The sequence below is a fragment of the Ochotona curzoniae genome, unplaced genomic scaffold (assembly GCF_017591425.1).
Source record: "Ochotona curzoniae isolate NIBS_2020 unplaced genomic scaffold, NIBS_Ocur_1.0 contig_1014, whole genome shotgun sequence".
NCBI lineage: Eukaryota > Metazoa > Chordata > Mammalia > Lagomorpha > Ochotonidae > Ochotona > Ochotona curzoniae.
In genome coordinates this window covers 11002194-11025113 of record NW_024464920.1, presented here as the reverse complement: position 1 = coordinate 11025113, position 22920 = coordinate 11002194, and the positions used below count along the sequence as shown (strand labels likewise).

General features: G+C 47.8%; 1 protein-coding gene across 2 annotated transcripts in view; it reads left to right on the top strand.

Annotated features, from left to right (window-relative positions):
• Positions 1 to 22920, top strand: part of PLXNC1 (plexin C1) — a 159773-nt gene that overhangs the window by 3457 nt on the left and 133396 nt on the right. For both annotated transcript variants that reach the window (XM_040980785.1, XM_040980775.1), the window contains exon 2: positions 15914 to 16054. In XM_040980785.1, the coding sequence (XP_040836719.1) occupies positions 15914 to 16054 (141 nt within the window). The remainder of the gene's footprint in view (positions 1 to 15913; positions 16055 to 22920) is intronic.

Sequence of the window (22920 nt, the reverse complement as noted above, 5' to 3'; positions counted from 1 at the left end):
GTCAGTAACAGCCCTGTGCTGGGTGCCACTGGTTTTGCCACTGCTGAAAGGACAATAGCAGGTTGCAACCCCATGTAATGGGGTCATGGGATCAGCGTGCCCCTGGCTGTCACTCAGCAGAATGATGTCATGTGGTTGCATTTGTTCTGCATTTTATTTGCAGGTCTTGAATTCGTGTTGGAGAGGCCTGCTGAATTACAGGTGCCCGCAAGAGGAGTTAGGCTTGAGCTGCGCCAGAGGGGGCCTTGATACAACAGGCTTGGTGATTTGAACCGTAGTCCACTGGCAGCCAGGCGCCAGTGGCTAGACCTGTTTGCTCTTTCCCTCTGCTAGTTGAGTCACTCGTGTTTTCCATCTCGCATCAACCCATGGGTAGCAAAGTGACAGGGCCAACCGGATCCTATTGGTCCGTCCCTTGGGTGCTCTCTCCCGTGTGCTGAGATGCCTCTTGAGCTTTCCCAGGATTCATTTTGGTGACACTTGCACAATGAGCGTGTCCGCAGCTGTTTGCACACAGGGCCCTTCCTTTTTGTGCCTTGCCGCCAACTTTGGATCCACTTTAACAGCTGCATCCCCTTTCTAGTGATTCTTCGGAGCTTCTCATGCATTCCAGGGTGGATGCTATGAGGAGCATTCCATTTTCCTGATGAACAGGCTCAAGTGCAGTGAAGTGACTCCCTCAAGGTAACCAGGTGAATGTTAGAACCTTCTAGCCTCAACTCAGGGCACCCAACAGTTAAGGGGTTCTCCTTAAAGAGGAAGCAGCTCCCTTTGAGGGGCGAGGGCTGGAGCCTGGAGGGTGCCTTCTGAAGGCACCACATGTCTTACTTCGGGGATGTGTTTTTAAAAAGTTCTTCTTTCTCATTTTATTCTGTAACATCTCTGTACTCAGATTAATATACAAATGAATGCTTTTAATTGTGTATAAGTTAATTGAACTTTCTCTCTGAACTTCCATCATTCCTGGCACACCAAAGCAGCCCATAGGAGAGTGTGAGTAATCCAGCTTTGGGAATACTCATGGTTCCTGATTTGTGTGTGGTTGCTGTCGTCGGATCCTGGGGTTGCTTGTGACTGTTACATGTGTCCCACCCTCCTCCCTCGAGCCCTTCAGAATGGTGCGTTTTCCTGTGGCTCACAGTATTCACTTGTTCATTTTACTTCCTGCGGGGGAAATCCCTTTTCTCCACACTCACGTAATTCTTCAGCCTGACCTAGTGTAACCGTCATGCAGACAACCACAGGACACTCACGTGCTTCCCAGCAGGCAGCAGCCCAGCACCCGGCCATCCACCATGTGCACAGCGGAGATTCTAGTGTTACTGGACCATGTGGCCTGTTGGCCTCCCAGCCTGGAGTCTTCCTGGGACATTTGTTCCTCTTCTCATTTCTGTCAGGGTTCTGTTGAGTCACTTTGCAGTCAGGAGGGCCTGATGATGCAATTTACCTTCATGAACACACCTGAGGTGCAAGAGCAACTTCCAGAAGGCCAACGGCAGTGCCAGTGTCCACTTCATAGAGTGGGAATTTACTGCAACTACTGTCTGTGTGGTACTTACGACAGCCAGATTTTGCGTGAAGCAATTTGCATGCTTTATTATTTGTTGATTCCCAGGCACCCTAGTGGGGCAAGCACTATAGTTATGATGATGATGATTATAGATGAGGAAATGGAAACCCAGAGAGCTTTGGTTAGGTTCCATGGCTGATAAATAGCAAAGCAGTTAGAAGTGGGATGGTCCAGCTCCAGGAACTGAGCTTTTAACCATGGCCACGGATAGTCTGTCACCATAAACTTGGTGTTCTGGCGGTGATCCTGTTCTGTGCAGAACCAGCTAGGCCCCTGCAGCTGCTGCTGTGCTGAGAGCAGCTGTTTGGGGACATCACAACAGAGACTCTATGGTTATAAACTGAGTTTCTACGTTTGCATCTGGAAGCACCTGCAGTTCTGATTCTGGGAGAGTTGTTGCTTGTCAGCTGTGAACTTGCAGACAGAGTTCGTGTTCTTTGTATTCGGGCCTGTACGTGACCTCACAGGGCGTTCTCTGCTGACCCTCTCCACTCAGCATTGTGCCTGCTGTTTAACTGGGGCAGTCTTGGATGATCATTTTTGGAAATAAACATTTTCTGTACTTATTAGTAATAACAGTTAAAAAAAAAACCCCTGTCATGCTTCCTTAACTGTTGTCTCTTTTAAATCTTAAAAATTAAATTGATTGATTTGAAAGGCAGAGTTACACAGAGACAGAGATGCAGTGAGAGGGGACAGGAGCTCTTCCATCTGCTGATTTATTCCTCAAATAGCTGCAACAACCAGGGCTGGGGTGGACTATAGCCAAGAGCCGAGGACTCCACCTGGGTCTTCCATGTGAGTGATGGAGGCCCAAGCACCATCTTCTGCTGCTTCCCCAGGTGTATCAGCAGGGAGCTAGATTGAAAGTGGTGCAGCCAGGATATGAACTAGATACTGGCATTCCCGGTGGCAGCTTCACTCACTGCCTTGATCCACTTTTTTTCTCAAGATCTCATGTAACATGTGTCCTTTCTTCCCTAGTGCTAGGTTATGTGGTGTCTTTTGTCCCTCCACCTCTTCCCACATATCCCCATTCACTATCCAAGTTTCTGGTATTGCCAATCTGAGAGTCAACTTTGACCCATAGAAAATGTTTAAAGGTGATACCTAGAAAGCCTTCTCAATAAAGCCTTACCATTTGGGGGCCTGAATTCTGAGTCTCCAAAACCTATTGGCTATTAAGCAATTTCTTCTTTCACTCTTAACACCTAATGGTTGTATTTGCATTTCCTGCCAGGTTATGGGGTAGCTTCTTGTCTGGTTCTTCGTTGTCCTCCAGCACCCAATCCCACACACCAGGCATTCTGCACAGCATAATTCCTGATTCTGATTTTCATCCTAATCAGGTGCAAGTAGTTGCCAAGTTCTACTTGCATAAGCTCCAAAATAAGGGGACAGGGGACCTTGTGATCAGAAACTTGGATTTACATAGTCATCCAGGGATAGAATGAGATTGTTCCATTGCACAGTCTCTAGAGCTAGGTCAACTGGAACCAGAGCTATTGCTTCGTGTTTGTGTAAGCTAGGGAAAATGAGTTAGCTTTTCTGTACCTCAGTTTCTCCATCTCTCAGTACGGATCCTGTTGACTTCAGAGAACTGCTGTCAGGATTCATGAGATATGCAAAGAATGAACACATCTTGAGCCATTGCATGGGATCCATCCATGACCATCGTCATGATTGTTAATAGTGTAGTGCTGGGCTCCTTGACATGGAGTTGCAAGATGGTTCTGGATTCTGGGCTGCTCAGGGGAGCTGAGCATCAGGAATGGATGGGGACTTGTTCTCAGCTTCATTGCCAGCGTTATTTAGCCTGGCTCCTTCTCTACTTCCTGCTCTCAGATGGCCTTCTCTGCTTCCTCAAGGACCTACCCCATCCACCTGAATACATTTCAGACTGCCTTGATCCCATGCAGTGACACACAGGGGATGAACATGGAGGAATCCCAAAGCCTGTGCGGGGGCAGTCAACAGGTCTGTCCATCCGAGCAGCGGCACGGTAGTGGTTGATTTGATTGTTGTGAAATATGCTTAGGAGTTTTCCTGATTTTATGTCTCTTGTCTTGACAATGCTCTGCTTTTTATATGGTCACAAAAAACAAGTACAGTCATCACCTGTTTTAAAGTTTCTATCATTGGTTTTTTTCATCACTTCTGTTGTCTATGCATGAGTTGTGTGTAGTGATTTTCCTCAAGAAAAAATCAGGAGAGATTTGCATCCCCTTCCTGTCCCAGCTCCCTGGCCGATTTTTTATAGAGAGAACCCGTCACCAACATGTTATGGTCCTGTCGATTCTGTTCCTCATTGCCTCCACCTGCCACTGTAATGAGAATGCAGTCTCAACAACATTGAACTGAGCACACAGGGCTATGTTCCAAGAAAACTATATGGGTTTTGAAATCTGGACTCCCTAGCGTTTTTTGTCATGGATTATTCTTTTTTAAAGCATTTTTTTTTCAACCATTGAAGAATGTCAGAACTGTTCTTTACTCCTGGGCCAAACAGGCGGCAGGCCGGGTGTGCCCACAGGTGGTGGTGTGCTGACCAGTGCTGTTAGGGGAATAATCCAGTACTCATAGAGTTACCAAAAGGTTCTGTGGCATCCCCAAGAAGAGCTGCAAGTTCAGCCAGGGAGAATCCGCAGGCTTCAGAGAGGTGACGCTTGAGCTGCATCTTGAAGCTAAGTGGAGAAGGCAGGGAAGGGAGTTGCAGAGAGATGGCACAGCTTGTGCACACGTGGGAAGTTGAATAAGCCTCTGAACCACAAGCGGTTCATTCCGGCTGGGGAGTGTCCAGCAACGAGTGTGTGGGTCCAGATGGCACGGGGCTTAATGAGACAAGCAAAGGTGATTTTGGACTTGATCCTGAAGGGTAGTTGTTTTCAGGCTCTCCAGACCTGGCCTTTAAAAAAATAAATTCTCCGTCAGAGGCCCCATCAGATTAGCAAAGGTTAACAAATCCTCATTGACCTGCTTCTCCGGGTGAGAGCATTGCCAAGTGCTGGGAATACCAGGGAAAAGCAGGGGTTCAGAAGTCCCCAGCTCCTACAATTTGCCCTGCCCCTGCCCATGGCCATGCCTGTAGCTTATCAAAAGAACCTCGCAAGAAAACCATGGCAGAGGCTGATGGAGAGCAACAGCAGGGTTAGAGGCAGACACCATCTGAATATGTTCTAGAAAGGTTACTTGGAAGCTAAAATAGGGGAGGCAAGACTGGAGGCAGAGCAGCTGACAACCATGGATTCAAAGAAACAATTTCTTCTGTTCTGATTATATGCCCGGCAGTGTGAGAAATATTCATATCAGGAGTAATTAGGGCAAGCAATAAACATTTAGCAAATAGTTATTTTTATTTTAAGATGATAGCGAAACCTTATAGAACACCTACCATATGGTATCATTCTCAACATTTTTCCAATAACAACTAGTTTAATCCTCATTTTTGCAGCAGGTAGAATCTTGCTCATTTCTTTGCAGTTGAGGAAGCTGAGGCTAGAGGTGAAACAGATGATGTAACAGAATTGTGTTGGATGGAATATGGTGGGCAAGTTCTTGCAAGAGTTGAAGGCAAAGTATATAATCTTTTGAGTTCATTTTTTTCCATCAAGTATTTTTTTTAAAGATTTATTTATTTTTCTTAGAAAATCAGATTTACAGAGAGAAGTTGAGGAGGCCGAGGCAAGAGAATAAACAGCTGGTGTAAGAGAGCCATGTTGGGTGGAGGACTGGGGAAAGATGTTGTGAAGGTTGAGTTAAAACCAGGTAGAAGGGCCCGGCGCGGTGGCGCAAGTGGTTAAGTCCTCGCCTTGCACGCCCGGGATCCCATATGGGCACTGGTTCTAATCCCAGCAGCCCCGCTTCCCTTCCAGCTCCCTGCTTGTGGCCTGGGAAAGCAGTCGAGGACGGCCCAAAGCTTTGGGACCCTGCACCCGCGTGGGAGACCCGGAAGAGGCTCCTGGCTTCGGATCGGCATAGTATCGGCCCGTTGCGCTCACTTGGGGAGTGAATCATCAGAGGGAAGATCTTCCTCTCTGTCTCTCCTCTCTGTATATCCGCCTTTCCAATGAAAAAATAGTAAAAATAAATCTTTAAAAAAAAAAAAAACAGGTAGAAGAGAAAAGTGAGTCTTAGGCTGCTCCATGGAGAGCTGGAAGCAGGGGCTCCTGGATGACTGCTGACCAAAGGCAAGGGGTCCAAAGGACATGACTTGGTCAGTCTTAAGGGTAACAGGTTAGTGAGGTTGAGGCTGGGGAGGAGTGAGGGTGGTGCAGAGTGGGGAGAAGGAAGCACCCATTCAATCCTGCAGGCCTCCAAAGCCATGGAAAGGAAATTAGGTTTTCTTTTCCAAGCAGAGGGGGGACTTTGGAAAGAAGTGAAATGTTTGGCTCTGTTGAAGGAGTGGAAATTTGCTGCAATGGGGGCACAAATACCCTAGGGAGGCTTTTGCAGGTGCAAGCAAGGGCTGGTGTCACCTCAGTGCAGAGCGATGGTGACGGCATGGAGAGATCTTTCTTCATGGGCTTCGTGTATCTTAGTTCTCCAGCTAGAGGGGACCCTACCTGGGTGCAGGCTGTGGCAGGGAGCATGAAGGGGAGAGACAAGATGTACTGGATATAGCATCCAGAAATGTTGTGACCCAGGAGGAGATGGGTCGCATTTTTGTGGCTGTTTGGATATCTGTGTCCAGGAGTAGTGAAGCTGGTCTTGGCAGACAAGTTAGGCATGAGGTCTGCTCCAGGAAAGCATGGAGGGTGCCTTTAGGGCAGGGCTAGACCATGATCCCCAGACACCTAGTGTGTGAGCCTGCCGCCCTCAGGGTCTGCAGGTGCTCATTATCTCCTGCCAAAGAGGAAGAGCTTAGCCCAGGGCAATCAATGCTACCCAAAGGGGTGATGCCAAAGCAGAGGGCAGGTGGCTGCCAGGGAAGAAGGGTGCTTCCCTGCACCTCCCTGCCTGGGGAGGCAGGGGTCCTTGTCAGTGGCTCATCCCCATAGTCTGCACCCCTAACCTGGTGGCAGAAATTTCTTGCCTTGCTCACCAGCTGTTCCTCACCCTAGCTCATTGGCATCCTCCTCCTGCAGTTTCTGTCTCACCCAGTAACCATTTTTAACCATTCGATTCCAACTGTTGACCCTCACTTCTTGGGGCCAGAGGAGGGGTAGCCTCAAACGGCCATAGCTACAGGTGTCACCTCATGTCAGCAGCAGTTCAGTATGCTTAGCTGTGACTGTGCACTACCAACCGGCCTGAAGACCCTTCTCAGACTAATGGTTCTCAGGCATAAAAGAAAAAAAAATCTAGGGTTGTAAAAACAAGCCATTTTTATTGATATGCAGATATGCCAAAACATTTTTTTTTCCATTTGAGATATAGTGATATAGCTTAACACATTCAGTGGCAAGATGTAGCAGCAGTAACCACCGTAATTTCACAGTGGAGATGACTGCAAACGGTTTTTTTCAGATATCTGCAACAACTATAAAATGATATGAAAATATCTGATTGCACCCGATGACAGAGTCGCAGGTACAGTTAGTACTACCGTGGCCTGAATCTGTAATTAAGTTTTATTTTGGTCACACTAAAGAAACGATGCCTTTTTCTCCCCTCTTACCCAGTTTTATGAAGTCCCTGAACTGTATCCACGAACTGTGTGTTCTCAGTGGAGTTTCCACTCTAACTATTGGTTCAGGTTCCTAAGTGTTTCAGAAACCAAAGAAGTGAAATGTAAAGTGTGATATTTTGTTTCAAAACCGTTTGATTGGCTTATTTTGACAGTAGGGAGTTTATTCCCATCTGTAGTTCACAGATCAAGGACTTGTTCTGTAAATAATGGAGGGCTGAATGGATGGATTGGTGGATGGGTGGGTGGGTGGACGGATGTCTGAATGAGTGTTGGAGCAGGTGTGTGTGTGTGTGGCGGGGGTAAGGGGGTGGAGGTGCCTCAGAGAGGACAGGTGGCTGTCTACACACTCAGAACTCATACATAACACAGCTTGCACTTGAAGCCACAGTTGTTTTTGTTTGTTTGTTTTACTTTAAATCTCTTGTTCTATATCCTCTTCTGTAGATCATTCGCTGTTTTTAAAGAGTAGACACAGTGTTAGGTCATGTTCATAAAATGATGCTTTTCTAACATAAGAGCAAAGCAGGCCTGTTACCCTTGGCTGAAGTTGGAGCAGAGAGCACACGAATTGCTTCTTGGAGCATGTTTTAAGCATGCTGACTTTGTAGGCCAACTGTGGCCTGAGATGGCAACAGACTCACACACTCTTACAAGCTGTCAGTGGAATAACCATTAACCAAGACACTTGGTAGTAACAGGTGTGGGCCATTTCCTGTTGACCCCAGCACAGAGCCAAGACTCGCTGTTTAAAACACATTTTTCGTCTCCATTGAAGTACTTTGTCATGGCAAGGAGTGTACAGCCAAGTGCCATAGTTGTCTGAGAGGATTTGGACCAAGATCTTTCAACAATGATCCATGTATTCGTTCCATAAATATTTATTGACAACCTGTTATATGCCAGATGCTAAGACAGATGCTGCATTCAAAGTGTAGAATAAGATGAGCTATTGTAGAGCTTAGAGTCTACTGGGAGGCAGACAATACAGACATTTTCAAAGTAGTAATGATAGCATTTTAGAAAAAGAATCATGAGTTTCTTTCTTTTCTTTCTTTTTTTTTTTATTTAAGAAAACCTTTATTGACTTGCCTTACTTGAAAGTCAGAGAGAGAGAGAGAGAGAGAGGTGGTTCACTCACTGGTTGAGTCACCAGAAAGCAACAGCAGCTGCGGCTGGGCCAGACCAAATCTGCCACAGGAACCAGGAACCCCATAGAATCTGCCATGGGGTAACAAGGACCCAACTGTTTGAGCCATCCTCTGCTGGTTCAGAGAGTGCGTTAGCCGGAGGCCAGAACTGAGAGCAGAACTGGAGCCAGGAACTCCAGCACAGGATAGTGGCTTCCCAAGTGTTTACTTAGGTGCTGCTCCAAATCCCACTATGCACATACACTCATACCCATAGTGCTTTGAAAGAAATAAACGGAGTGCTGTGTTCAGAATAGCAACTGAGGAATGGATAGAGGAGCACTATGGTCATGAATCCTTTTAGAAAGAACATCTTAAAACCTGAAGCATTAAGAAGAATCAGTCTGGGACCAGTGGGTTAAGCCTTGGCTTGGAGTGCTGACATGCCATAGGAGTGCTGGTTCCACTCTGAGCTGCTCAACTACCAATATAGCTTCCTGCTAATGTACCTGGGAAGGCAGTGGAAGATGGCCCAGGCCTTGAGCTCCTGAACCCATATGGGGGTCCCAGAAGCAGCTCCTGCCTTTGGCCAGTTTTTGCAGACATTTGATGAGTGAACCAACAGATGGAAGATCTCTCTGGCTCTCTCCTCTCCTCTCTTGGTAACTCTGCTTTTCAAATAAATAAGTCTTTCTTCTTTTTTTTAAAGCCAACCTCCAAGGGAGTGAAGGCAGATTAGGAGCAGGAGGTAAGAATAGAAGAAAACATATACAGAGGTCCTGAGACAGAGGGACCTTAGCCTGTGGTGACACCTGTGAGTAAGTCACTGTGGGAGCTGAGACAGAGTGAAGAAGAGTGTCAAGACCTGTTTGAAGCAGTGGTCAGCACTGGCTCACGTGGGCCCTGAGGGAACATTGATTTTGTTCTCAGGATTTAGGCAAGAGAGTGACATGGCCTCTTTTCCCATTGTTGTAAAAGGTCTCTCTGTCTCCTGATGGAGGAGAGATTATAGTTGAATGCCAGATGACCAGGAAGGAGGTGATGGAGCCGTGGGGTGGTGCAGACAGTAGTGGTAGAGAAGATGGATGTGCGATTGTTGGGAACGTCTGCTGAGGGTTTTGGACATGCGGGATGACAGAAAGAGAAAGATCAAGGGGAGTGGTGCTGCTGCTGACCGCAATATGGCAGAAGGAGGAGGAATGACATTGGAAGAAAATAGAAGTCTGGGTAACCGATTGGCAGTGACTCTGGGTTCCTTGGTTTTTTGCTGAGGCTGATGCCATTCACCTGGAGATACACAGAAATGTGGCAGGGACTCTGGCAGCAGCCCAGTGGCGGGGCCACCACCAGCCACTTGCAGAGAGGGCTCAGTGCAGCTGTAAGCAGGTGATGCAGGACCTTCCTCTTCCAGAACTCCAGGAGCTTCCTCCTGGCTGTGGAGTGGTTGACCAAGTGTGGGGACCAAGTCTTGTAGTGTGGGGAAATCTGGGAAACTGCAGCTGGAATATCTACTGCTGCTCCTACCTTGTTTTGAGTTGCTTGAGTCCAGGGAAGGGATGGAAATGTGGGTGGGGGAGGAGTGTAAAGCAGGCAGCAAGAAGGGTGCATTTTGGAGTGTGGATTTGGCAGGGTGGGGCAGAGGTGGGGGTAGGCCAGGCTTGAGGATTCTGAGGCCCTGAGAAGGAGGAGAGAAGGTGGAGAAGCAGGTGCGAAGCTGTGAAAGGCAAGCTTTCCCCTTTGTACCTTTCTGGGGCTGTGCCACCTGCTGCGATGTGCGTCTGGAATGGACGCAGTCTGAGGGCGTCCCCAAACTCCCCTTGTGCATTCCCCCTGCATGGTTTGGACTTTCCCTTCTGATCGTCAGAGCCCCGATGCAAATTGCTGCTTCAGATGATCAGAGAAATGCCGTCAACTTGTTCAGAACTCCATCAATGCTGTGACCCCTAGAGGTATAAAGCAAAGTGACAGGGGCCCTAATGGCTAATAAAATCACCATCCGACTCAGGTTAATAATTGTTCATATCATCTCCCTGGCTTGATAAAGATCATTCTCTATTTTCACATAGAGGATTTCACTTGGGCCTCCCAGCAAGTGCCGATTGACAGGACGTGTGGCGTTACAGTGTCTGTTTTACAGATGTGGGTGTTGAGGTTCAGGGATTTTGCTTGCCAGTATAGAGCAGCCCATGATGGACAGAGAAAAGATCAGAATTTGGGTGTGGACTTCTTCAGTGGTTTTCTAACTGCCTTTGGTAACAGGAAATGATGAAAAAGCTGCTTCAAAGCAGTTGCATCCTGAGAGGATTGAAATGCAGAAAGAAGAGGCATTTCATCAATCCATAAGATATAGGGAGTGAGTGTTTAGCCTAACAGTTGAGTCCTGGACCAAAATGCCTATGTGGCACATTAGAGCAACTGAGTTCCTATCTCTGGCTCCTAACTCCACTTTCTTGCTAATGTAGACTCTGGGAGGCAGCAGTGATGGTTCAAGTAATTAAATTCCTGCCACCCAAGTGGGAGACCTGGATTAACTTCTTGACTCCCAGCTTTGGCCTGTTTCAGCTCCCCTTTGCAGGCATTTGGGAAGTGAACCAGCAGGCAGAAGTATTAACTTGCTCTCTCTTTCTCTCTCTGCCTTCCAAATAAAAAGTGCAATAGAAGAAATTGCTTAACACCTGCTAGGTATTTGGCCAGCCATGTAAAGAACATTCAGCAGGTAGAACTCCTTTCAATAGTCTAGAAGAGAATTACTTGTACTGGGTTTCCCATGGTTGAAGCCCCACTTTGTGTGTGTGCTGGAAGTTATTCATTTTATGAGAGAGAGAGATATCTTCCATTTGTTGGTTGGGGCTGAACCAGGATAAAGCCAGGAGCCCATGGAACTCCATCCAGATCTCCCATGAGAGTGCAAGGGGCCCAAGCAATTGGGCCTTTTTCTGCTACTTTCTCAGGTGCATTAGCAGGGAGCTGGATTGGAAGTGGAGCAGCTGGAACTTAAAACAGCACACGTATGGGATGCTGGCATTGCAGGTGGTGGCTTAACATACTGCACCACAGTGTAGGCCCTGAGGCCTCCCTTTTGTGCGTGTTGCCTCTGGGCTTTGCCTCAAAAGTGGCAGCATGGCTGTGAGTACCCTGCCTTCTACAGGGATGGCAAGCATGGGGCTGTGGTGTTGCTCTATGCCAGATGCTGGACCCTAGAAAAGCAGACTGGTGCCCCCTAGACTTTGTAGGGTGTGCAGATGAGAAATAGTGTGCTGGAGTTGGGAGGTTAGTCTGCTTGCCCTGTGCTATGCCCACCACTCCCTCCTTCACATACACATGTGTTGTCGTATCCTCTGCTGAGCAAAGGTTCCTCCTGGAGCTGGCTAACATGTAGGCATGATGTCATGGTTAGAGATGGCTGCAAAGTGAAAGAGTGACAAGTCTGAGGAAACCGAGAAAGCCCAAAGGGGAGACAGGGTTTGGCGCTAAATCAGAATTGGCTTTTGTCATGAAAGGCAGACCTGGCAAAAGCATCATTATGAGGCATTAACCTTGTTACACACAGACGGACAGGCAGAGGCTGGGATTCAGAAATAAATTACACATAATAAACTAGACAGAATAGGCTGGGAGCAACGTTAGTGATTATGCCCTAAGGGAGAAAAGGGCAAGATAGAAAATGGGTTTGAGGTGGAGGGAGAGGAGGAATAATTTCTGGACACAGGGGGCTGACTGCACTATTTCCCTCCATTTTCTGCCCAGCTCCCTAGGTATTAACATCTCTGTTGTGAGCAGGTTTCTCTGGAGCCAGTCTTTTGTTTTCATTTGCTGAAATGAGCATATGAAAGCCATTCAAAAGGCTCCTTTCTCCATTCACTTGGACCTGTCCATTTCTGGGTGTTTTCAGCACAAAAGAATCCATTTCCATTCAGCCCCCAGAGTGTTCACGAGGCCCAAGCTTCCTCTTTGCCTTTGCTTCCAAGTTCACGGTTATTAACTGGCTACAGAAAATTGCTGTTAACCGTGGCCAGGGTCCTCCGTGCTGGGGAAGGGCACGATTTGTGTAGTTCCTGGTCTATCAGCTATGGTCTGCTGCTTGCTGGGAGAGGTTCGTGATTCTTGTTTCTTCAACAGTGATTTGCATTTGATTCTAGTAACCAAAAACCCCATCAGCAGTGGGTTAAACCGCAACATCTGCTGTTCACTTCGTAAAAAGTGTAGGGTGGGAGCTGGCGTGGTGGCCTAGCAGCTCAAGTCTTCTGGTTTGAATGCGCCGGGTCCCCATATGCTCACCTGTTCTGATCCAGGCAACCCCACTTCCCATCCAGCTCCCTGCTTGTGACCTGGGAAAGCAGTCAAGGACAGCCCAAAGCTTTGGGACCCTGCACCCGCGTGGGAGACCCAGAAGAGCTCTTGGTTTCGGATCTGCTCAGCTTTGGCCGTTACGTTCACTTGGGCAGTGAATCATCCTACGGAAGATCTTACTCTCTGTCTTCTTCTCTAAATATCAGACTTTGCAATTTAAAAGAAAGAAAGAAGATAAATCTTTTTTTAAAAAAAGTGTAGAGTGGAAGGAGGTTGATGGCTTAGAGGGATGCTGAAGAGCTCAGCATCTTCTTTTTCTCCCCTGCACTGGTCTTAGTTTGATATTGATCCGCCATCTTGAATTTTATGGCGCAAAATGGCCACCCACCCTCTACCTCTCAAATCTGCAGGTGATGGCCCCGTGTAACTGCATTCCACAGGAGGCAGTGAGGGAGAGGACGAACAGGCTCTCATCAAGAGCCATCTTTATCAAGGAGGAAACTTATTCCCAGAACTAACCCCTCTCTCCTTCCCCCCACCCCCGCCCCCGGGGACTTCATTAGTGGTCAGCACTGACCTTGTGGTGGCTACCTATAACTCAAGGCATGGGAAAACAGGTATGTGGCAGTGGGCAAGAGGTGACCTTGTGGCTTGGGTTTAGTGCTATCTAACCAAAAGTAGAGTTGTTTTTGATAAAATAGGAATACCTGCCATGGGTGTGGGAACATTGTGTTTTACAGGAAGGTAATGACAGCAGGGGTGGGGTACCTGTCCCTCTGTGTGTGACACTGCTCTCAGCTTTGGTGAGGTTGGTTATTAACTCATCCTATGAGAAGCCTATGGAATGATTACTGTTGTCTTCGTTAGCATTGCAGAGTGGGAGGTCAGATTCCAGGGCAGTCTGTTGGCTCCCTTCCCTAGACTGCATCGCTTGGGGAAGAAGAGAGGAACTCCCACTTTTGATCCATGGTAGCAGGTGTCACAGTTGTTCTGTCCTCTTCACAACTGCCCCACCAGGCAACCTTCGTAGCCAGTTGAGAAATCAACCCCAACAAAGTTAAAGGAATGTCCCAGACTACCTAGTGAGTGACAACCAAGCCCGATGCAGGCAAGTCTCTGGTGCTTTGCTCCCTGCCACCAATCTCTCAAAGTTTGGGAACACTGCTGTCTTATGCTGCTGATTCAAAACTTAACTTAGAAAATGACTTGAACAGCGAGGAGGTAGGGAAGGGCCCTAGTCAGGATGGGGTGGCCATTTGGAACCAGTTTCCTCCGTATTCCCTTTAGAGTGTCGAGCTGCCTCTGTATTTCCCTGTTTGGAGCCAGTCTTTTACAAGTAGGTTTATCTCATCCCACCACTTGCAAAGACCATCTGTGACGTCATGGTCCTTGGACCAGGTAACAGGTGTTAAGCACCCCCTGCATACTAGCCCAGGGTGTCCACTGTCCCATTGAGATCCTTTGGAGCATCTGCAATCTAGAATCATCATTCTGTGTTTTGAGAGGAAGGAGAGAGATGTCCTCTAGCCAGAACTATTAGACTCTTCTGAAAGCCCAGGCGAAGATGCTACCAAAGTTCTCTGAGTTAGCCTCTCTGAATTGCTCACATAGTGAATGAACATAATAGGCATGGTTGGCCGATTTTGTGTTTGAAAAACTGAGGCTTTATTTTAAAGCAAGAAATGTAGCATGCTTTTATTTATGATTTATTTATTCATTCATTTAATTTAAAGGTCATCCAATTTCTCTTTTTTTTTTCTGCTTGTGGTCACATGGCTTCCTTATCCCAAGAGTGATTTGTTGTTCCAGTCCTCAGACTCATGGAGAATTTTTCCTGCCACTTAACTCCCATTTGAACAGGATACCTTCCCTCTTCCCTGGCTGCCTGAGAAGTGCTGTCTTTTAACAGGGGGCAGGGGGTGAGGGTGGGGGCACATCTCTGAGAGGCTTTCCAGCAATCTTGCTACACTGAGTTCTCTGTAGAATGTCTTACGCAGAGAAGTTCTTTTCTCTTAGTTGATGACATCTTTTCCTTGAAAAATGATGGGGCCCTGGAAGCATCCATGCTGGCTTATCTTCTTTCATGCAGTGTAATGTCCACAAAAAAAAAAAAATCTAGGTGGCACTTTAAAGCTACAGAAATCAATTTAAACCATGAATCCATTTAGTTTAGATGTCAATGAAATTTGGTGGGTTTAAAAATAATAAATATTTTAATAAGACATAAATTTAAAGACATAAACACTGTTGGCAATAACATAATGAAGATAATAAGTCTTAGCCTCCCCCAGCCCGTTTTGGGAGGTGCTAGGTTGAACTTGGCTGGCTCTGCCATTGGCTGAAAGGGAGGTGTGCCTTTGCGATCCCAAGTGATGTTGGGAAGGGAGCCCTGGCAGATAAAGTGTGCTATCGCAGTGTGTTTGGAAGCCACAGCTCCGTTTCTTCTCCAGGTGTGTGTCACAGACTCTGCTTCCTGTCGTTAGAGGCAGGAAGCACCTAGGGGGACTTCATTCTGGGAAACAAAAAGGGGAAAAGAGGTTCTGTCGACCACATCTCTGCTTCGAGCTCCAAGAGGGGCTTTGGTTGACGCTCAGGAGCAGGTGTGACTGCACACGCTCAGAGCCTGGGAGCATTTCAGTGCTTTGGAGTTGGGAAGTTTTTATTTCCTCCTCAAACAAAACAAAGCAAACACAACAGCATCCGCGTCGGGTCCAGCCGTGCTGTTGCCTTCCCCTTTTAGCTCTGTGGCTTTATGATACCCTCCGTCCGTGATCGTGGCTTTGGCTCTTAACCATGTGCCTTTGGTTCCCCTGTCTTTGGGCATCACGTGGCACCCTCTGTGTAAATTCGGAATGTCCCCCTCTCTGCCTTGCTACCGCGGAGGATCCTGCCTGTTCCTATCCTGGAAATGTTTGTGTTGACCCTCCCAGAAGCCAGTATTGCTGAAATGAGTTCAGGCAAGCATCCTACTGAAAGAGCCAAATCCAAGTCCCCTTCCCAGTTCCGCAGTGGGCTCCCTCCCTGTGGGCAAGGAGGTAGGACCGGGATGCCTCTCTCAGCTGGGACAGTGTGAAATGGATGGCTAGCTCCCTGCTGGCAGTTGATCTGTGTCAGTACAGGGTAGGCAAGTGGCTTCGCCTGGATCACATGTGCAAGAGGGGTTTGCAGGAAAGGTGGTGAAGAACGGCCCTCCGGGGTATCTTTTCTAAGGAGATGGGTTTGAGTACCCTCCAGGGAAGGCATGAAGGATGGCCCTTAAAAATGGTTTCTGACTTGTATGTTTGTGTGCATGTACAGAAAAAAGAAGATCAACCGGAAAGAGTGCAGCCCATTGCCTCGGCCACCCTGATCCACTCCGACCTCACCTCCGTGTACGGCACCGTGGTGATGAACAGGACGGTGGTATTCCTGGGGACCGGAGACGGCCAGTTACTTAAGGTTGGTTTTCCGTGCCTTCTTCAAACGCCTATTTGAACGGTGTCCCATTTGTGGCTTTTGTTTATTTATCTGCCATGCTCCTTAGGTCACATGAGGCGGTTTCAGAAAGTTCATGCATCCTGGAATTGAAAGGCCTATATGTGTTGGTGCAAAAAGTTGGAGATCAATATATGATTTTTTCCCCACAAAATGTGGTTTCAATGAATTTAGAAAAAAAATCATTTTAAAGGCAGAGTTACTGAGAGAATGGGAGAAAGAGTTCAGTGAGCTACTATTTTACTTCCCAAATAGCCACAATGACCTGAGCTGGGCTGGGCTGGGTCAGGCAAAGCCAGGAGTCTGGCACTCCATCCAGGTCTCCCAATAGGTAGTAGGGGTCCAAGCACTTGGACCATCCTCTGTTGTTTTCTTAGGCTATTAGTAGAAAGCAGGATTGCAAGTAGAGCCATTGGGACACAAACCAGCGCCCTTTTGGGATGCCAGCTTTGCACACAGGTGGCAACTTGACCTGTTGTACTATAGTGCCAGCCCTTTCCATAAACTTTTTAAAGAACTTTCTGTGTGAATCGGTTTCAAGTCTTTAGCACCAACACAGACGCATCTTTTAATTCCATTTAATACAGACTTTTGAAAGCACTCTTGTAGACAAGACTGTACCAGTGGCTTTGTGAATTCCTATGTGACCCCCAGAGGGCCCTGGAAGAAATTCTGGTGATTTGGCTATAATAAAGCTGCTTGCTCCTGGCCCAGCTGTGAGTGAGGCACCAGCCACACTGCTTCCTAAGAGGCTACCACTTAGCTTTGCTTCTTTTCTCATAGCTGCCTGGAATAGGGATAGGGGAGAAAGGGTCTGGCCCTTATTCCAGCCCTGACTCACCTTCCTGACACATTGATTTTTAAATTCTCTTTCCTTCATAATGGGACCATACCAAGCACCTGATTTCTCACACAGTCAAAGGGAGGAGTGATTCTGGGGCTCAGGGAGGTGAAAAAACAGGTGTTCCTCACTGCAGTCCACCTGGCCCCCAGGGAGCGAGTGTTTTCTGCACTTTGTACCCACATATATCCCAGAGAGGTTCAATCTGAAATCCTTTTACCTAACTCCTAATGAAGACCTCAGCCTATTTTTCTTTCCCACCTCATGGAGCCAGGCTGGGCTAGTGGAGATTTTTTTTTTTTAATGCATTTTGGAAGGGGCAGTGGGACAGAGGAGAAAATAAATTCAGACTCACCAGATGACCTGTCTGAAAATGATCCAGTGGTCATTGTATCGTGTCCACGTCCCCAGCAAGCACTGATTGGCCACCTCCTGGGGTCTCCAGCAGTGTTCATGGCTGGGACTGTGCTATATCTGCCACTTTTTGTCCCCCTTTCTGCAGTTCCTTGAGATTCTCTCTGTTTTTTAGGACTTGTTTGTTTATTTGAAAGGCAGAGTGACAGAGAGAGAGAAGGAAAGACAGGCAGGGGTTCTCTTCACTGGTTTTACTCCTCAAATGCTGGGCCAGACCAAGACCAGCAACCTGAAACTCCATCTAGATCTCCCACTTGTGAGGTAGGGGCCCACGGGCCAGGGCCATCATTTGCTGCCCACCTAGGTGTGCTTGCAGGAAGCTGGATTGCAGGCAGAGTAGCTAAGGGCTTGAGAATCAGCTCTCAGTCATGGGAACATGTTCCTGGCAGCATCCTAATGTGCTGTACCACGATACCCAGCCCTCAGCTGAGATTCTTAAACAAATCCTGAGAGGCTTGTTTTCCCAGCTCATCTCCCCTTGACAGGTGGCTGTGTGACTTTAGGGGGACACCTCTCTGAACCGTGACTACAGCTATAAAGTGAGATTATCCTAGATGAGCTAGGAAGCCCCTTGCCCCTTCTGCAGCTCTCTGCTTATCGCTTCTGCATGCTTAATCCTGCTTGCCCATTCCCTGCCTCTTGCTCCAGATGAGCCTGCCAGCATCCTGCTTCTACATTCGCCAGGCTGGAATGCTTTACTCCTTTCTTCTCCGTGATGTGAAGGAGCCTGCTGTGGGAGCTTTGGGCTCAGCCCAAACCCACTTGGTCTTTGTGGATGGCTCCATGCGGGGTGATCTCCTGCCTTCAGTTCCCGATGCGCTGATCGGCGTCATCTCTTTCGGCTTGTTCTTGCTCCACCCCAGTGGTTTGTCTTGCCTTCCTTAGCTTGGCATTCCCAAGAAGGGGGCTGTGTGTTCCCGCAGCCTGATGTGGAGCCGAGTGCCTGGTAGGCACTTGATTTAATCTGTTTCCTTTGGAGGAAGCCCAATAACATATGGGAGGGAGTTTGTTTGTGTACAAATTCTTTTCCAGTATACATTGAACATCTTTCCGTTGTATTCACTTCAGTTCCTGGGGTGCGGCCAACGCCCAGCAGCATGGTGCACACAGAATAATGTTTGGGCCTGCACTGAGCTGGCCAGGCGGGGCGGGACCCGGTAGCCTGGTGGGACAGGTCTCGTCCTTCCTTCCTTCCTGGGCCTCCTCACCGATGAGTTCTTCCTGTTTGGGATATTTTCGAGGAGTGTTTTGACAAGAGTACTAGTTCTCCCAAGTGAAGCTAGCCAATCTGTGACATGGTGAAGTGGGGGTGAAGGAACACTTGGTTAGAAATAGCTCCTCCCAAATGGTGGCCTGGTTTCTGCCCAGGCACAGTTGACCGGTTCTCCATGCTGCTGAACAGAGCAGGGGTTGCTGGCAGACATCTTTTCTTACCGTGCTATCTGTTGGGTGGGGTGTCCCCTTTCAGAAACTGGGTGCAAAGCCTCATGTGAATGGGGTTGACTGACTGATGGGGTAGGCTGGCTTTCTGTTTGTGTTGTGACTTCAAGTCGCCTGACAGTTCCTAAAATGAATTCTGTTCTCTCCATGCCCCTGGGAGGTAGGTCTGCTAGACCCATTTTACAGGTGAGGGAGGTCAAGACCCAAACAGAAATAGAGTGCTTCGGTTGTGGACATGCAAGGATAGAGCAGGGGTTTGAACATGGAGCAGATTCAGAAAGCATGTTCATAACCCACTCTCTCGCAACATCCACTTTGCATCTGCTGGCCTAGGGCCTGGGTTACCCATTCAGGAGGATTCTGGGAGTCCCTGGAGGCTCAGGGAAGAATTAGACGAGAAGGAGACAAGCCATCTGGCACAGTAACATCTTCAGAATTAACGACCCTAAGCAGAGCTGCCCCCAGGAAAGTACCTTCCTGGAGAAGGTCATGGTGGGGAATGAATGTGACCTGACTTGCACCCCGCCCCCCATCCCTCCCTGCCCCAGCCTCCCTAGGACTGCTCAGCAATTTCCAAGACTCCCTCCTGTATCCTGTATGCAAATTCTGGGTTCCAGCCCCTGAAATTATCCAGGGATCTAAAGTCCCAGGGCTGGGCTGGTGCTTGGGTAGCCACTGGATAATCCCCAAATCCTTTTAGGCAGAAGCTTGGAGCATCCACCTTGCTAGATTTGTCACCAGAACTGTTAGGGAGGAGGGAAAAAAAAAAAAAACCAAACTGGGCGTTGATAGACACAAGCTTGACTTCTTAAGCTGCAGCCTGGCACTACTAATGATGCCAAAACAAAACCCGGCCCAAGGCAGGCAGACGGTGGGAGGAGGAAGAGAAAGAGGGTTTGGATCACCGGGAGCCTGACTCATCAGTTTCCAAGTGATCCGGTCAGTGGTGTTGCCTGCCGGGCACCATGATCTGCGCCAGGCTGGCAGAGAGGCAGGAAACTGCCACCCGCACCAACAGAAATCTGCCTGCTGAGCCCTCTGGACCCCTCACAGAGTTTTAATATAATTTGAGGTCATTTCAAACTTCATGCATGGAAATATTTTTTCCTTATTGGGAAAGTCGTTTCTGCTCCTGGAGAAAGTTGCAGTGTAGCAGTGGTTATGAGAAAGGCAAGGAAAAAAAAATGACTCCTCATTGCCTTGAGTAGAGGCGGCCGGCGTCAGCATTTTAGATCCTTGTTTTTTACATAGTTGAGGTCAGACTTTACCCACTTTTGCATCTTTCTTTCCTTCAGTTAATGAGGGAAGAGGCTTATGTGAAAATGTTAGTGCGAACCTTTTGAAAACGGTATTTTTTGATAGCTGGGTCAAATTCTGCTGTGTAGAAACATTAGTTTGAACTTAAACCAAGATAGGGGATCGCTTTCGGAGTTTTGCGGTAGATACACTTCTTCTGAAAGAGATGGCCCCATCTCCAAAGGCAAGATTGCAGAGAGAAGCGTGACTAACAATGAAGACTCAGCACTAATACTTTTATTGCCCGCTTTCTCCTGCCTCTGTGTCCTCATCCCTTTATAAGATTTCAGAAAAATGGAAAGAATTTAGAGTTCAACAGGTCCTTGGAGAATGTCCAGTCTGCCCTTCATTTTACAGATGTGCAGGCCTCATGGTCTTGGGCTGAGCTGTAGCCAGGCACCCTCCACCCCCGCCCTTTTATTTCCCCATTTAACTTCCTTTCTGCACGATTGCATGCAATAATTTCTTCAGTTGTCAGAGTCTCCACAGAGAACAGACGAAAAGCATGGCCATACTGAACTCAGGGTTGGGGAATTCATTCTGCACATGTTGCTCACTGCCCGCATTTTCTAGAAGCACGCCTGTATCTGTCGCCAGGTTGTGGTACAGCCACGGGTTTGGTGTGGATTCCTCTGAGCTGACTCTGTGACACATGGAAAATTGTCCTGATTTCAAGGGCAGAACAGAATATTTTGAGCTTTTCTAAAGGTGGTAAAAACCAGTAATAACAGAATATGCATGAAATTTGAAATTGGTGACTTTATACATGCCCATTAACCTTCCTTGTAAGCATAAAAGGTAAGAAGGCAGTGGACGATGAATCATTCTAGTGACTTTTCCGAGCTCTCACTCCGTGCCAACTGTTAGAACCGGCATCGGCGCAGGTTAGCTCATTTAATCCTTACCCGTCACTGCTGCAGCCATCCCCACCGAATAAACAAAAAAGCCCCAAGGCTTAGGAAGGCTAGATGGCTTCTCAAAGTGATTTGAATTGGAGCAATCTGTCCCCAGAGCCCAAGCATTTATCCATCAGCTGCCTTGTCTTCACAGCTTAGATTCAGTCTCCAGGGCTTGGAGGAGTTCATGGGACTAGTTTTCATGACTTCCTCTAGGACTTAAGGTTTCTGGGTTGGTGTCAGATGCGGGGGTTCAGGATTCACGACAAAGGTCCTGTCTTGTGTGATCAGTGTTTGTCCTGTTTGGTGACAGTCTACTGGTAACCCTGCCAAGTGCTAAGCTGGTGGTTACTAGTGTCTCTTGGGAACCTCTGGATTCCCCTTGGGGGGCTCTCAGCTTTTTACCCCAGTGGGCTGCTTTTGAGAAAAGAAGGGAATTTTGCTTTCAAGCTTATTAGGTTTTTTGTTTGTTCATTTTTAAGATTTATTGGTTTGAGAGAGTTACAGAGAGAGAGAAAAAAATGCTCCCATCTGTTGGCCCACTCCCCACAGGGCTGCAATAACCAGGTCCTCGCCAGTAGTGAGGAGTTTCCTTCAGGTCTCTTACATGGCTGTAGGGGCTCAAACACATGGGCCATCTGGATCAGAAGTGGAGCAGCTGGGACAGGCACTGGCATCCATATGGGATGCCAGCATCATGGAGTGCAGCTTAACCCACCACTTTGCAATGCTGGCCCCTCAAGTTGATTTTTTTGGGGTGGCTTGAGTGACAGGGAGCAAGTGTTGGGTTCTTTAACATCCCTGGGACTGAATTGTATCATGCCTCATCCCTGTAGCTGGCCTAGAGCTACTTCTCATGGGACCAACAGAACTGACAATTCACGTGGCTCTCAAAACTCCGCTCCCAAGAATGGATTGCCTTGATCCTGACTATGGAATAAAATTATAACAGTGCCAGAAGGTTCTTCCTTCACTCAAACCAGAGTCAAACTGTGTAACACCTGAAGAGTCAGCCCTGACTGCTTAGGAAAGCTTTGAGTGAACATCAGAGAAAAAAAATTTAAACTCTTTTATAAGGATGAGCTCTATTTATACTTTCAGAGAATGTTCAAATAGGGAAAAAGGGAAGGCGTATGGTCTAGGATTTAAGAGATCGGTTAGGAACACCTGTGTTCCACATGAGAGTGCCTGGGTTCAATACCCAGCTCCTGCTTCCTGTTCATGCAGCCCCTGGAAGACAGCAGCTGTTGGTGGGATAATTGGGTCCTTGCCACCCTCTAGGAAACCTGGGTTGAGTTCCTGGCTCCTAGTCCAGCCACAGCGCTTGCTGGCATTTGGAGAGTTAGCTGCACATGTGCATTCTCTCTGTGTTCCTCAAATAAATAAATAACAAAGACAAAAGGAGGCTTCGGGGAGCCCAAGATAGGACCTGGGGCCAGAAGATGGTGATGCTGAGGATGGTTAAGTAGGCAGTAATAGACTAGAAAAGGAAAGTAGCAGCCATGTGCCACTTGGGAATGAGTTCCTCGGTTGGTTTTTGAGAGCACTGTGGAGGGCGGGCATCTGGACGCTGGTTGGTTTGGCCCAGCTTGAGCATTTGGGACACCCCACCCCATGTCAGTGTTTCTGGGTTCAAGGTCTCAGTTCTGCTCCCAATTCTAGCTTCCCATGACTGCACCGCTGGGAAAGAGCCGCTCGTGGCTCATGAAATTGGGCCTCTGCCACCCACATGAGAGACCTGGATTGAGTTCCCACTTGCTGGCCCCACTCGGCTGCCTGCCGTGGGCAGCTGCGGAGTGAAGCAGTAAATGAGAGCTCTCAAGTAACGAGATGAAGAAGAATTAGAAAGAAAACAAAAAGAATGTCGTGTAAAACCTATGTCAGGTTCACACCCCCATTTGTTCCCGTTTGTGGGTTCGTAAGAGTCTCCTGATTTGGAACTG